The 15,264-nt window shown below is 39.8% G+C and overlaps 1 protein-coding gene across 1 annotated transcript; it reads left to right on the top strand.

The window, feature by feature from the left end:
- Positions 1-220: 220 nt before the first annotated feature.
- Positions 221-13,967, top strand: CCT2 (chaperonin containing TCP1 subunit 2). The gene is made up of 16 exons (XM_075274391.1): positions 221-307; positions 2,003-2,077; positions 2,416-2,481; positions 3,054-3,165; positions 3,732-3,808; positions 4,168-4,280; positions 5,019-5,221; positions 6,981-7,081; positions 7,165-7,292; positions 8,481-8,584; positions 8,984-9,103; positions 10,187-10,315; positions 10,414-10,517; positions 11,012-11,111; positions 11,425-11,566; positions 13,483-13,967. The coding sequence occupies exons 1-16, from the start codon at positions 305-307 to the stop codon at positions 13,511-13,513; spliced, it is 1,608 nt and encodes a 535-aa protein (XP_075130492.1). The 5' UTR covers positions 221-304; the 3' UTR covers positions 13,514-13,967.
- Positions 13,968-15,264: the final 1,297 nt, after the last annotated feature.

The raw sequence follows: 15,264 nt of genomic DNA, 5'->3' as shown, positions 1-15,264 counted from the left end.
TGGCAACAACACGGCTACATGGCTGCTATAAAAACACATAACATACAGTACCATACACATACAAATATTACAAGAAAAGATATTCTATTTAGCGCGTGCAGATAAGTCTCATTGTGAATTCGCCTGACTTTTAGTCTGTAGTTTTCCCACATCAAAGATGAACGCCGGCCATCAGCGTGAAGAGCCACTGCCCACACTCTAGTGTGTTCTGCGGCCTCCTCCTTGTCGTTAGCTGCGTCACTTCCTGTCTACAGCCGGTGCCTGGGTAGCGTGTTCTGCTCCATTGTACGCCCGCGGTCTCAGCATGGTGAGTATCCGAGCACATGCCCGGTATTGTGCCCTCTGCGGGGGATTCTGGACTTATGAGTGCGGCCGCAGAAGGAGCTCCCTCCAAGCACGTGGTGGTCGGGCCTGGTACATAGTATAGGCTCACTAGCTGGCAGCTCGTACCAATGTTCCAGTCGTAAGATTATTCACACATCTCCATGTGCTCCGTGAGCAGCCATGGCAGGTAATGTGGAGGCCGCAGGGAAGGGATTTCTCTAGGTTTCATTTCGATAATCTTCTAGAAGACCCTGAGCTGAAGTGGCTGATAAGAGAGAACAATAGATCGCTGTAGATGATAGTGCATGTCCTTGGAAACAACCCTATCCCCTGGTTTGATGCCAGGACACTGTTTACTATAAACAGATGGATACCTTGGCTTTGTGTGACATGTATGATAGGTTGCCTATCCCTGAGCATTTGGCCATTGTGTCCACTGTGCACAGTGTCTCACACAAATCCAGGGTATCCATCTGTATATATAACAGCCACCACCCATAACGCAGCGGTGCTGACATGAGATGCTTCTGCAATTTCTGGACACACCTCTTTGACAAGCTTAATGTTAACATCCAGTCCTCTGTTTATTCACTATTTTTATTCCGCCCCTTCATCTGTCCTTACAATGAAATAACTTGGAAGCTCATTTGATATTCAAGAGGAATTGGATAATATTCCGTTACAAAATGATAGTTATAGTGGCCCGATTCTTCTAATAGTTAAACAGTCTGACGCTAGGATCACAGTATTAGTTCATTCTGGTTTGTATGAATACTAGAACAAGAGACAGGCAGACCGCTAATATAGCGGTGATATATGGAACACAACGGATGCCATTGGCACCGATCTCTCCGGCACCTGGGTGCATAGCGGCAAAGCTGACAGTGCACTGAATCAGTGAAATATCGGCTTTCTAGCAGTATATAATACCGCCATCTCCGAGGACATGAAAGGTCCTCTATAGAGATGAGCGAGTACTGTTCGGATCAGCCGATCCGAACAGCACGCTCCATAGAAATGAATGGATGCACCTGGTACTTCCGCTTTGACGGCGGCCGGCCGCTTAACGCGGGGGGCGTGCCGGCGACGTCCATTCATTTCTATGCGAGCGTGCTGTTCGGATCGGCTGATCCGAACAGTACTCGCTCATCTCTAGTCCTCTACTGTATAAGTCCAAACACACTATATTGGCTATACAAAATAATCAAAAATACAGTCAGTTGGCTCACCATTCCTTGTGATGAACTTCAAGGTGTACGACCCACGCTCCGGACCTCACAAAGCGATGCATACAAATTCCTTAAGTATAAAGAGAAAGGTCCGCATTCCTTGTGTTCTTCTTTTAAGATATAACTTTTACTGCATCAATTAAAAGATAGCCAAAAACATACAAAAGTGTGGAAAGTTCAAAAAAACAACAAAATAGCTATGTGCGGTTTTTAACCACTATTTTGTTTGAACTTTCCACACTTTTGTATGTTTTTGGCTATCTTTTAATTGATGCAGTAAAAGTTATATCTTAAATATGCGGACCTTTCTCTTTATACTTATGGACACTATATTGGCACTTTCAGTAAACATTACAGTAAAACCAAAGTTGAGACCATAAATATTTTTTCCTGTTTTTCCATTCTGTATTCTTTAGTGTGTATTAATAATCAATCATTCCCACTTATAGGCTTCCCTCTCACTAGCACCGGTGAACATATTTAAGGCAGGCGCCGATGAAGAACGAGCAGAGACTGCCCGCCTGGTAAGTGTTCTGTGTTACCATGTATACCAAGGGGGCATTTTTAAAGTCAGTTTTGCTGCTGTCTGTGTTGTAGTAATTTATGGCACATCTATCAAATGTCACGTGACGTGATGTTTGATACATTTAGTGCATGTTTACTGTAAAACTTATGTCTGTGAAAGGTCCTATTTTATTAATAATAATAATAATAATAATAATAATAATAATAATTTATTTTTTATTGTTTATCATCTTTTTAACACACACACACAGACTGGCTTAGTAAACAGAAAACATTTGCTTGTAATTACTGATCATCAACATGGTGAGAGTTTTAAGTGAAATGTTTGTTCTTTTAGTCCTCTTTTGTTGGGGCCATTGCAATTGGAGACTTGGTGAAAAGCACTTTGGGACCAAAAGGAATGGTAAGTTTTTCAAAGGAAAGTATTGCCGTTTTTAAATATTTAAGGCAGCTTGACAATTATCATATATATATATATATATCAGGCAGCTTCTTTATTCTCTAGCTTACAGTTATAGACATTCAGCCACCACAAGAAGGGGCTGAATGTAGATAGCTATCAACATATTATTGCTATCCAATCTATTGACTGTGATTGAATAAGCTGTGATCAGCTGAGACTTTCCGTAGATGAATCCAGTACTTACATAGGGGGCTTGACTGTTGGACACATTAGCGTGGTTGCTACAGTAAGGTGTTTTGATTGGATTCACATCATATGACATGAGGATGCAGGGAAATCTGAATCGACTAGATCTTCTTCTGTGTTTCTAAAGACAGACAACCTACTATTGTGGGTGCAGCTAGAGAATTTATATTACTCTTTTAATTATATATCTGGGATTTCTTTTAATGTGTATTAATAAAGAATATTGTTTTATTAATTATTGCCATTTTTTTTGTTGGTGAACTATTTTGAAAATAACATCCCTGGTGAATTATATGTTGATCGCCTTTGGTTGCTCCTTTAAACAGGACAAGATCCTCCTAAGTGGTGGCAGAGACAGCAGTGTTACGGTAACCAATGATGGAGCAACCATTCTAAAGTCTATTGGAATTGACAATCCTGCTGCCCAAGTATTAGTAGGTAAGTGAGAAACTGGTATTTTGCATCGTGTTGCTTCTCAATCAGGAGTCTGTGATAATTCCTCAATACCAACAACTCTCACATTTGTACTTAAATGAGGTTAAAATATTGATAACCTATTTGTAATCCTTAATCTTAACCGTATTTTTCAACCAGTGATATCTCTGGAAATAATCTATTAGAACTGCAAACTGTAAAATCTCTTCTTTCATACGACACCATAAGCAAGTTTTTGTTTTATAACACTTGCGATATTAACTGTTTGCGTCCCCAACCCTCATTTAATCTCCATTACACGTAAGCTTGTACGTCATATACAGTGAGAATCAGAGGACAGCTCTCAAGAAGCAAGGGAGAAAGTAAAGAAATGTAGGATTTCACAGAAAGGAGACATTTGTTAATAAAATATGTTCCAAAGTTTATCATTGACACAAATACTGCCAGAAAATCAAAAGCTGTTCAGAAGTTTAGTTACTCTTTAAGCTTGGCTCCATGGGTGAAGCTGTACAGATAAGACACTAGCCTTGCATGCTAAGTTGTTTTTTTTTTGTTTTCCTTCCTTCTAGACATGTCCAAAGTCCAGGATGATGAAGTAGGTGATGGAACAACATCAGTGACTGTGTTAGCTGCTGAATTGCTTAGGGTAAGCACAGCAGATCTTCATCATAGACTGGTATTCCAGGGGCTGATGTTTGTCATTACAAATGCCAAAGAGCACACTTCGCTTTTTCTGAATCCCCTGTACAGTTGTGTAGTGCAGCAGCATGCAGATTTGACATTCCACTCTGTGCAACTGCCCTGCGCCATGAGGTTGTTGAGAAAAGGATTGGATCCCAAAGACCTGATATTTATCTCTATTCCTTTGGTTAACATTAATTACCTCTGCACAGAAGCGATCAGTTAATAGGGTATTATGGATAATATCACATGTTGAGGGGTTAAAAAATTGCACTGTGCAAAGGCAATAACAACGATATTTTAATATTCTCCTGCTGGTTTCAGGAAGCTGAACTTTTGATTGCGAAGAAGATCCATCCACAGACTATTATTGCTGGTTGGAGGCAAGCTACTCAGGTTGCCAGGGAAGCGCTACTTAAAGCAGCATTGGATCATGGGTGAGTTCTTAGATGTATCTAAAGTAGCTCAGATGTAGATACTTGATAATGTGTGTATATTAAACCTCAACATATAGCGGAAATACAATATTGCAGCCTCCAGGTTTATCAATTTATCCCAAATGAATTCCAAAATTTAGTATAATATAGTAGCACCTAGGGTATATTCACAAAACCGCGCCAGCTCTGTTTCTCACTGCCAGTTTAAGTGGTATGTGGGACTCATTTGCATCAGTGAGTAAATCAGGTCCATGAAAATGTACCTGTGATTTCTATCTGTGAAGACATGAGCATGTCCAAATGTTTTTTCTTATCCATGGGCACCACACGGCTCAGAAATTCAGATGTGTGACTATAGCCTTACACTCTTTGTATTGTTGGGGCACAGTTACATCTATGTTTAGCTATACTGAGATCACTCCACTTTGTAAAGTACCAGTGTTGCACTTCACATCCTAATCTGTTAATGTAGCTTCTTACAGACATATAAATAGATCCCCAGGTAAAACCTGGCCTTGATGGTGATTGTCAAAGGTATTGTGCTATCTTGTGTACAGAGCTCCTAAGACTGACCTATGTGCCTCCATGATTACAAGCCACAAACAAACCATGTCTGTAGTGACTGTGACTTGCAGTCATGTTTTCCTCGCATCTCCATAGTACAATGTCTGTAGATTATTAAAAGTGCACATATTTATAGGGTTTTATGATGCCATTTTCAAATATGTATTTCCACAGAAATGATAAGGAGAAGTTTGAGGCTGATCTTCTGAATATTGCCAGGACAACATTGTCCTCTAAGCTCCTGACTCATCATAAAGATCACTTTGCAAAACTTGCTGTGGAAGCTGTACTGAGGCTGAAGGGTTCTGGAAATCTGGAAGCTATCCATGTCATTAAGAAGTTAGGAGGAAGTTTGACAGATTCTTATTTGGATGAAGGTATTATATCTAAGCGTGCCTTCTAATGTAAAATATGGGGGTTTGTATTATTGCAATAGTCTGTTTCTTAGTCACTGATACTAGCACTCATTTGAGTTCCAATGACACAATGCTATTGGATCCCCATCTGCTACTAAAGCTATACAGTATATACTAGCCATGTGTAAATTACACTGTAACCCGTCTGGATCATCTACAATATCCCTTAAAAGGGGTTTGGCTCACAAACATTTATCACTTATCCACAGAAAACTGTGTCCCAGTTCTTTAGAGCAGTGGGGTTGTTACCGCTCCGAATACCTAATTTGCATATTGACAAAAGCAATGATATCTCCAAAATGGAGCCACCAATCTGGCGTTTAGAACTTTTTACACTTTATTTTTATGTAGCTTTACGAGGCCTTTTATTTTGTGGGTACATAAGATTTTTGATCAGTTTGTATTACTTGTTTTTGAGAGGTGAGATGATCAGAACATATCTATTCTAGCATTTGAAGCTTAATGTTTATGGCTTCTATCATGTAGAATAATTAGCATACTAATTTTATTTTAGTTACAAACTCTTTCATCCTTGGGTCCTCTCCTTGATCTCCTAATACCTCACCAATTGCACTCCCACTGGCATACCACCCTCTCACCACACCCTTTATCTGTAGGTGTCCCCAAGGCTCCGTCCTGCAACTCTTAGAATGCCACGGTTTACAATAGCATTTCTACGCAAACGACATTCAAACATATCTCTCTGGACCAGACATTACTGCCCCGTTATCTAGTCCCAAAAAGGAGGCAGCCATAGCCTCCTTCTTCTCCTCTCATTTTCTCAAATTTAACATGGAGAAAATGAAGTTCATCATCTGTGCCCCACCTTGCACGGTCCCCTTACTTGACCTATAAATCATAGTTAATGGGATTACACTTACCCCAGACCCACAGGTCCTTTGCCTGGGAAAAACCCTTGACTGACTTCTCCTTAAAGCCACGCATCTTAAAGCCTCAATACCTCATGCAGCCTTCAACTCTAGAATATCCATCAGATTTGCTCCTTTCTTACCACTGTAGCTACAATAATGCTAGTCTATTCCCTCATAATCTGGCACTTAGACTACTGTAACATCCCTCCCAGCAAATGCTCTCGCCCCCCTTCAGGCTTCCTGCCACGAGAATAATTCACCATTCCCGTTTTCATCAGCCGCTTCCCAATCTGCTCTCTACAGTCACCCAGCGAAAAAAGTTTAAAATGTTAACGCTGACAAACAAAGCCATCCACAACTTGTCCACTGTATAAATCCTCTGACTTAATATCCTTCTATCTACCCACACATAACCGCCGATCCTCTAAAAATATCCTATTCTGCTCTTATCTGCTCTTCAAACTACCACCCCCAAGACTTCTCCCGTACATGCCCAATACTCTGGAGCTCGCTACCACAACACATAAGACTGACCTCCCACAATCACAGGCTTCGAGAAGACCTGGAAGACTCACTCATTCAGGAAGGCCTACAACCTCCAATAGCCCTATTGCCACCACACCACCTTTTAAACACCAGATTCTACCCTCTCCCTTGCAGGCAGGGCCTTCTGTCCCACCATTCCAGTAGTCACTACTGTAGTTTTTTGCATTGTGTATTGTATCTAAATCCTCAAATATACTGCACCATGGAATTAATAGTGACCTATAAATAATAATACTGGTGATGTTCATGGGGCGAAACCATTATCAGACCTTAAATGTGTGTGTCTATCTGCTGTTGTTTAGGTTTCCTGTTGGACAAGAAAATTGGAGTAAACCAACCAAAACGTATTGAAAATGCTAAAATTCTTCTTGCAAATACAGGAATGGACACTGACAAGATAAAGGTTGGCATTTATATTTATTTCTAATATCATTTACTCTTATTTTGGCTGCTGTCCCTGCTCCTCACAAATTCTATATTATGCAGGTTTTTGGCTCCAGGGTGCGTGTGGACTCTACTGCAAAAGTGGCCGAAATTGAGTTGGCAGAGAAGGAGAAGATGAAGGAGAAAGTGGAGCGCATCCTAAAACATGGGATCAATTGTTTTATTAACAGGTAGGAAATCGAGCAAGGTGGATATAGACTCTTATCTTGTTAGTTAGCATAGGGAGTACCGTATTTTCCGGACTATAAGGCGCACATAAAATCCTACGATTTCCTCAGAAATCGAAAGTGCGCCTTATAGTCCGGTGCGCCTTATATATGGATGGAAGCGGCGGCACGCGAGGAGTTAAGCGGCGGCCGCCGGCAAAGTCTGCCTCCATACATTGCAATGGGAGCGTTAATTGAAGTTAGAGATGCGCGAATACTATTCGAATAGCACGCTCCCATTGCAATGTATGGAAGTGGCACGCAGACTTTGCCGGCGGCCGCCGCTTAAAGGGATTCTACCATTAAAAGAAGCTTTTTTTTTACTCTTGACCACGTCGGAATAGCCTTAGACAAGGCTATTCGTCTCCTACCTTTTGCCATATCCAGCGCCGCCTTCTTCCTGAGCTGCGTCCTCCCCTTCTGTGTTGTCTTCTTTGGGCGTCATGGATGACGCATGCGCAGTCGGCTCTGGCTGCGAGAGCCTGTTAGAGCCGACTGCGCATGCCGGCCATGACGCCCAAAGAAGACGACACAGAAGGGGAGGATGCAGCTCAGGAAGAAGGCGGCGCTGGATATGGCAAAAGGTAGGAGATGAATAGCCTTTTTTTTTTAAGGCTATTCCGACGTGGTCAAGAGGAAAAAAAACTTATTTTAATGGTAGAATCCCTTGAACTCCTCGCGTGCCGAGCGCTTCCATTCATTTCAATAGAAGCGGCTGGCACGCCTTCAATCACATATAAGGCGCACCGGACAGCGCTGCGCCTTATATATGAACCTAGACAGGACTATAAGGCGCTCATGGGTAATGCGCCTTATAGTCCAGTGAGCCTTATAGTCCACAAAATACGGTAATGAAGATGGGACACTTGCTAGTCATGTGAAATGATTTTTTGCACCACTCCATTGTCTTCAATGAGAACAGCAAGAATTAACTGATCTACTGATCGGCAGTTAATCATCTCTGTCATTAACTGCCATGCCAGGTGTAGCGGTTTTCTTTGTTTTTCTGTACTTTACTAAAAGTAGTTGTGTACCGCTGATGTAGGAGAAGCTCCATCAAACCAGATGTATATCACTTAAAAAATGTTTTGTTATGCATGAAAAAATTAGATTTTATTGCATTTCTGATCTTTTCTGTTTTTGCTTTCTCAGACAACTTATTTATAACTACCCAGAACAGCTGTTTGCTAATGCTGGAGTTATGGCAATAGAACATGCAGATTTCGTTGGCGTCGAGCGTTTAGCCCTTGTTACAGGTATTGTTCCCCTAATTTTTAAAATTCATTGTAGCAGACTTGAAAAGATATTGTAATCCATGAGTATTGTGATCCAGTTAAAATTATCTCTATTATTATGATAGAATCTTCTTTTTTCCTGATTTGGATAGCATACCAGTACAGCTGCAAAGAAGTCAGGGAAGGAATCGGGGATATTGTTTGTTTATATTTAGGGTTTTTTTTTTTTACGATTTGTATCTCTAGTGACAGAGGGTTTGGGTTTGATGTCAGATATTCTTGCATGTGATAAGTCATGCAAAAGCAACCCCATTAAATGTAGTGATTCATTGTTTTAGTTGTAGATGCATGTAAACACTCCAAAGTAGCACAGCTTTTTTGGCCTATAAAAGATTTTTCTTTATAAAATCTTTGCTTCAGGTGGAGAAATTGCATCTACGTTTGACCATCCTGAGCTGGTAAAGCTTGGAAGCTGTAAACTTATCGAAGAAGTAATGATTGGGGAAGATAAGTTGATTCACTTCTCAGGTGTTGCCATGGGTAAGTATTTACGGATCATCTTAGAAATTTTTACTGCCCTTGGCTTTTACAAGATGTCATCTGTATAAAATATGCAACATTTCATTATATTATTGAGACGGGTAAGTGGTCCCATGTTTAAGATTTGTACCAGTGTAAAAAAACTTAAAAAAAAAATTATATAAATTTAAAAAAAACAAACAAAAAAACCTTTTCATGTTAAAGTAAACAAACCTTAATTGGTATAATTCCTTATGTAAAAGTCTGAACTTTTAAGTGTTGTTTATCATGGCGAGTGCATAAAAAAAAAATCCACATACTGAAAAAGAGCTCTCGCATAGACCTGTCAACAAAATAAGTTGCAGGTATCAAAACATGGTGCTTACAGGTAAAAAAAAAATAATCTATTTTATATAAAACAGGGTTTTATTTAGTAATAATGGTAAAGCATAGCAACCTATATCAATAATATATTTGTATTGACCCCCTAAAAAAAAAAGTCACCATATCATCACTTTCAAATCAGAGCGAATGTCTTAAAAACAAAGCTCAAAAAATGATGAATTTTGTTCTGCAGTTGCCTCAAAACAATAAGAAAAGCAAAACAAAGCATTATTTATGTCCCTAAATGGTGGCAGCTGAGAATTCAACTTGACAAGCAAAAAAACAAGCCCTGATATTATGTTGAAGGAATAAAATAAATTATGGCCTTTAAAATGCGGAGATGGAGAAAAAAAATAGTTAGGCTGTGTTCATACAGAGTTTTTTGCAGGCGGATTTTGAAGGAGAATCCGCCTCAAAATCTGCTGGCAAAATAGGCTGCCATTCAATTCAATGGGAGTCACTTGAAAAAAAAAAAAAAAAATTCAGCTAGCGGGAAAAAGAAGCGACATGCTCTATCTTCCCGCGGATTCCATGGCTGACTCAGCTGCGGCGGCTCGAGACTCGCTCCTGATTAGGCCCATTGTTTCGGGCTTAATCAGGAGCGGGAGAACTCACACTTTTCGGTCCCTTAAAATACCAAAAGTAGCCTGCATTCTTAAAGGGCTCTGTATTGGGTTTCTAGTATTTGTTAAATTGGTTTTGTTTTCTGGCACATTCTAGGAGAAGCTTGCACAATTGTACTTCGTGGTGCAACTCAGCAGATTTTGGATGAAGCTGAGAGGTCCCTTCATGATGCACTCTGTGTATTAGCTCAGACTGTAAAGGACACCAGAACGGTTTATGGTGGAGGTATGTTAATTTGTAATGTTTGTTCATTGAACATCTTTTGTTCTGTTTTTGCATTCAGTGATGAGTGTAACGCTAACTATAACATTACTCTACTCTAGGTTGCTCTGAGATGTTAATGGCTAATGCAGTCTCAGATCTAGCAAACAGAACTCCAGGGAAAGAGTCTGTGGCAATGGAATCTTTTGCCAAGGCACTACATATGGTAAGAGGAACAAACTAAACTGTAGGTGGTAGGAGAGGGGGAATTGTTCATGCCATTGATGTGCTAAAAGTCATCCTGCTTCTTGGTCTGCGAGATGACGGCGTATCATACTGTATGTATTTAGCAAGTTGCTGAATTTGTTTTGATGTTAAGTCTGCGACATATGCAACAAGATATGTAGTCGTCCTATTGAAGGCAACAGTAGAAATCCAACTTAGCTATAATGAGACCTCTTGGACATATTATTAATGGAACACTATGCGCAGAACATTCAGAAAGTCATTCCTTAATGTTATTTTTCAGCTTGATGTTTAGTGTTATTATAACTGAGAGATTGTGTAAAGTAACTATGTCTGTGTCCCGGAAGCTCAGTCATGTCCCCTCACTTCCTTGTTCCCTGTGTGAACTTAACCTTTATGGTATTTTTGTTTTAAGACACCACACTTTCTTCCTTTCTATTTTTATATTGATATATTTGTTTTTTGTGTTTAAAGCTTCCAACAACTATAGCAGACAACGCTGGCTATGACAGTGCTGACCTGGTGTCCCAGCTCAGAGCAGCTCACAGTGAAGGAAAGTCTACATATGGACTTGGTATGTACTTCCCTATTGAAGTATTTTATTTTATTTTTTTTTATACTAGCTTTCATAGCCTAATGTAATGTTCCTGGTCTAAGTTTAGGAGAATTAAGCTCACATCTCCTCCACTAGGGCTTTCTGTTGAGCGTATACATTTGAGTTGCAGAAAATATTCAAATGCATAGCTTGAAGTCAATGGGAGTCTTATTTTTACACGTGTATTTTTACACATGTATTTTGCAAAAATACACGCGCGTTTACTCAGTGTGAATGCACCCTTAGGCTTGACCCAGTCTTTTTACCCAAAAATGTTCTTTCTGCTTGTTAGATATGAAAAATGGCATTATAGGAGATATGATGGAGCTGGGTATCACTGAAAGCTTCCAAGTGAAGAGACAAGTCTTACTGAGTGCAGCTGAGGCCGCTGAAGTCATCCTGCGTGTGGACAACATTATTAAGGCTGCACCACGGTAAGTTATATGTCAGATAGTATTAACCCTGTGGGCCGAGCATCTTATTACTTGTATAACTATCCTATATAGACCTGTGCATCCAATACACAGACTTTCTGCCTGTGTTTCCTCTTCATATTGTCAACTTTTGCACGATCTTGAAATTTAATGGAACTATGCTAGGTTTCTTCAGTTTTCATAAGGCCAGTTTGACACCATGAGTGATTTAGTAATTATTTAACAGTATATATAAGTCGCGACAGGAGCGAAACATACAACAGAGGAGTAATATGATAGAATAGCACCAATTCTGTATTTAGGATCCACTTTTGGTTTTGGCTTACAAATACTGAACAAAATACTGCCTAAGGCTGGAGCCCCACAGGACGTAAATGCCGCGATTTGCCTGCGGCGGGGATGGGATTCATGCGAATGCCATGCCCACTTTGCGGGAAAAAACGCAATGCGGACACGCGATTTGCAAAGCTGCAACAGCTTTGCAAATCGTAGCATGTCAATTATATCTAAGGAAACGCCGGCAGCTTTCCCGTAGATATAATGGGAAGAGAAAGTTCAGAGTTTTCCTCTACAGACTTTCTCTTCAAAGCGCTGCGGAAAGAACCGCAATGCAATCATGCAGTGGTTCTTCCCGCAGCGCTTTATCACTGCTTTTATGGCCCGTGGGGCCTAAGACTGGGGCTCCACCTTGCGGAAATGCAGATTTTTTTTGGTGCAGATTTTTTTTTGCAGTTTTTTGAGCCAAAGCCAGAAGTGGATTGAGCAGAAGGGAGAAATATGAGAGCTTCCTATATACTTCCCATTGCTTATGTAGCCACTCTTGGCTTTGGCTCAAAAAAACGCAACAAAATCTGCAACAAAGAAAGCTGCGTTTCCGCAACGTGGGGCCTTAGCCTTATGGTTATTTTCATATGCATGTCTTCAAAAATAAAGCCTTGTCATTATTTAGTGTTCACATATGACATTTTATATAACCACTAGAGGGCATGTGTGTTCTCATTCTGATGAAGAACCTTTTAGTCTTTTGTAACCTAACCTATGCATGTGTTGTAAATCTTTCTGTATTATGATTTATTTTGAAAGTTTTGGAACTATATATTATTTTAGTATATTGTTTAAGGAACCAAGTGACAAAGTGATATCTTGCAGGATCATTATTATTGATTGATAGATTATTCTGGGGAAACTTGCATGTAAATAGTACATTTACACCCATTCAGCAATATTAGATTAGCATGTGAGACTTTGTTTCATACATAACCCTTTATGAGCTGTAATAATGGATACCCTAAGTCAGTGATTCCCGACGCGGGTCCCTCAGCACCAAGAGGCGTCTTGAAAAGCTGCTAGGGGGCTACAACACTCTGATTTGGGAAGCTGACCGCATTCCTTCATTCAATATTATCTATGTCCTTGAGAAGTTTTTTTGTAAAGAGTGCCCCAAGGAATTTTTTTTCCAGGGCTGCCCTGAGTCTGAAAGGGTTGGAAAGCACTGTCATAATGACATATTGGATCTAGCATTGCAGTCCATTCCTTTAGTATTCTGTAACTGGAAAATGTCTGTGGTTGAAACTCTAAATATCATTGGGTGTTTTTGAGGTCTGTCATTTAATAGCTGGTTCCAATAGAATAATCTGCTCTTGAGTGGCAGTAATGTGAAGCTAGTTTGGGTGCAGTGTTACTGTGGACATGCCCTTTAAAGGAAATACCAATGCAATTGTGATTGGAATGAGTTTGCTGTTCAGATATCTCAACATTGTAATACAGTGTAACCTACACAGCAGGTCTGACATCTCTAGTAACTTAATGATTATTGATTTTGCTGGATCTATGATTTCTCTTTTTACCCATTTTGTGCTAGTTGGTGGCGCTGTAAGCTATTTCTTTACGTTGACCTTTTTGCTCTCTACCTTTAGGAAACGCGTTCCTGATCATCACCCCTGTTAAAAAAATTTCATCTGACAGCCGACTATAAAGCTGTCTGCACATGGGTGTGTTTTGATGAGCCTGGAGGAAGAAGGAGCCGTATGATCGTCCATCGTGGCGCTTGAGGATTACACCCACATCAGTGGTTTATTTATTGCTATAAGAAATCTTTTCATACCTAAAATTTGTCACATGTACGTTTCCGATAGGGCACTGAAAAATAAAAAAAAAGTTCATGTGAAATTCTCGCTGTGAGAGTAGAATAATTTAAGAATACAAAAGGAAAATTAAACCACTTGCTCTGTTTTCGGTGTCTAAAAAAAAAAAACATACAAAAAACCCCAAAACATGTTTTTGACACTGCTACATTTTTACAATAATTTAGAATTTCAACATTGGATTTTGTTACTTGACACACAGGAAAGCACTGAGATGGCTTGCAGTTTAAAGGTATATGTGTCTGCTGCATCAAATAAACAACATCTGAATTTGACAAGTGTGTTTTGTCTTCTATCAGAATAATAGACTTCAGCACTGCAATAGGTAGTAAAACAGATTTTAGGAGACTTCTTCTGGTCTAGTGTCCACCTCCTAGTGGCAGCAGCTATACACCACAGTTTTTTTGAGTCCCCGATGACACAAGCAAAGAATTACTGTCTTTAGATGGTTTATATGATGAGATTACAGTATGTATAGAAGACAGTCATGATAATAATTGGTTGTAGGCAGCACTCAGATGAGTGGGAAACGGGTTACGTTAGTAGGGTTCCAACCTTTGATGCATCACAATAATATACTTCAGCGAATAAAGAGGAAAGACAGAAAGTGAAAGAAAAAAACAGGCAAGAACACAATAACAACTCCTGGGTAGGTAGAACAACAATGAATTGCTACCCACCACCCGAGTGAGATGAATATTGGATCGAGAAACTAGAGGGAGGTCAGAACTACTAAAGAGGGGGCAGCCCTGAGGCCTACAGGGGTAATAAGGCACCTTGGACATGAATGAAGGACTAGCCTAAAGAGCGATGGCAAGGAAGGGAAGTCTACATGAGGGACCGAAAAGTGCCAGCAAACTGTTATGTTTTTTTTATACTCCAATTCCACTCCATTCTGAATTTTTTCCAGCTTCCAAGTACATTGTGTGAAAAAAATAACTGGTACCACCATGAAGTACAATTTGTCTTGCTAAATAAAAGCCCTCATATGACTTTGGAAAGTGGACAGGAAAAAAAGTGAACGGCAAAATTTTAAATTAGATGTGACTGAAGCAGTTAATAGGGCGTCACCTGGGTCTTCTTTTGTCCCAAGAAAACAAAGGATTGAATTGATTAAAAGGGTATTATTACCTCCGAATTTATGGGTAAATCCATAGGATATTCCCTAAATACCTGGTAGATACAGGTCCCACCTCTAGGACTTGCATCTGTCTTGAGAACAGAATCCTATATGTGTCCACAAGTGAGGTGTCAGGTATTTATGGCATATCTAGGAATAGGCAAAAGGTGAACCTGCCCATGATGTAAACAGTTTGCAGCTTTCCAACGGGTTTTTCGGGCAAAAAAAATGCGTTTTTTTTTTTTTTTAACTTCTTGCTTTTCATTTTAGTGCTTTTAATGGGTTAATAAATGCACCCAAATACCTTTTTGAGTGATTTCTGGGAGCTCCTGGTATCTTCTGCATTTGTTTACATGGTGCAGCTTCTTCCTATGCAGCTGCCACACTATTATTATTATTATTTATTTATATAGCACCATTAATTCCATGGTGCT

The sequence above is a fragment of the Leptodactylus fuscus genome, chromosome 5, assembly GCF_031893055.1.
Source record: "Leptodactylus fuscus isolate aLepFus1 chromosome 5, aLepFus1.hap2, whole genome shotgun sequence".
Classification (NCBI taxonomy): Eukaryota; Metazoa; Chordata; class Amphibia; order Anura; family Leptodactylidae; genus Leptodactylus; species Leptodactylus fuscus.
Note: the sequence above shows the minus strand (reverse complement) of the source record. Positions and strands in the feature narration are given on the sequence as shown.

Coding starts and splice junctions, on each gene's coding strand:
- CCT2 (XM_075274391.1), top strand. Junction 4,281..5,018: donor AAAGCAGCATTGGATCATGG/GTGAGTTCTTAG, acceptor GTATTTCCACAG/AAATGATAAGGAGAAGTTTG. Junction 8,585..8,983: donor GCGTTTAGCCCTTGTTACAG/GTATTGTTCCCC, acceptor TCTTTGCTTCAG/GTGGAGAAATTGCATCTACG.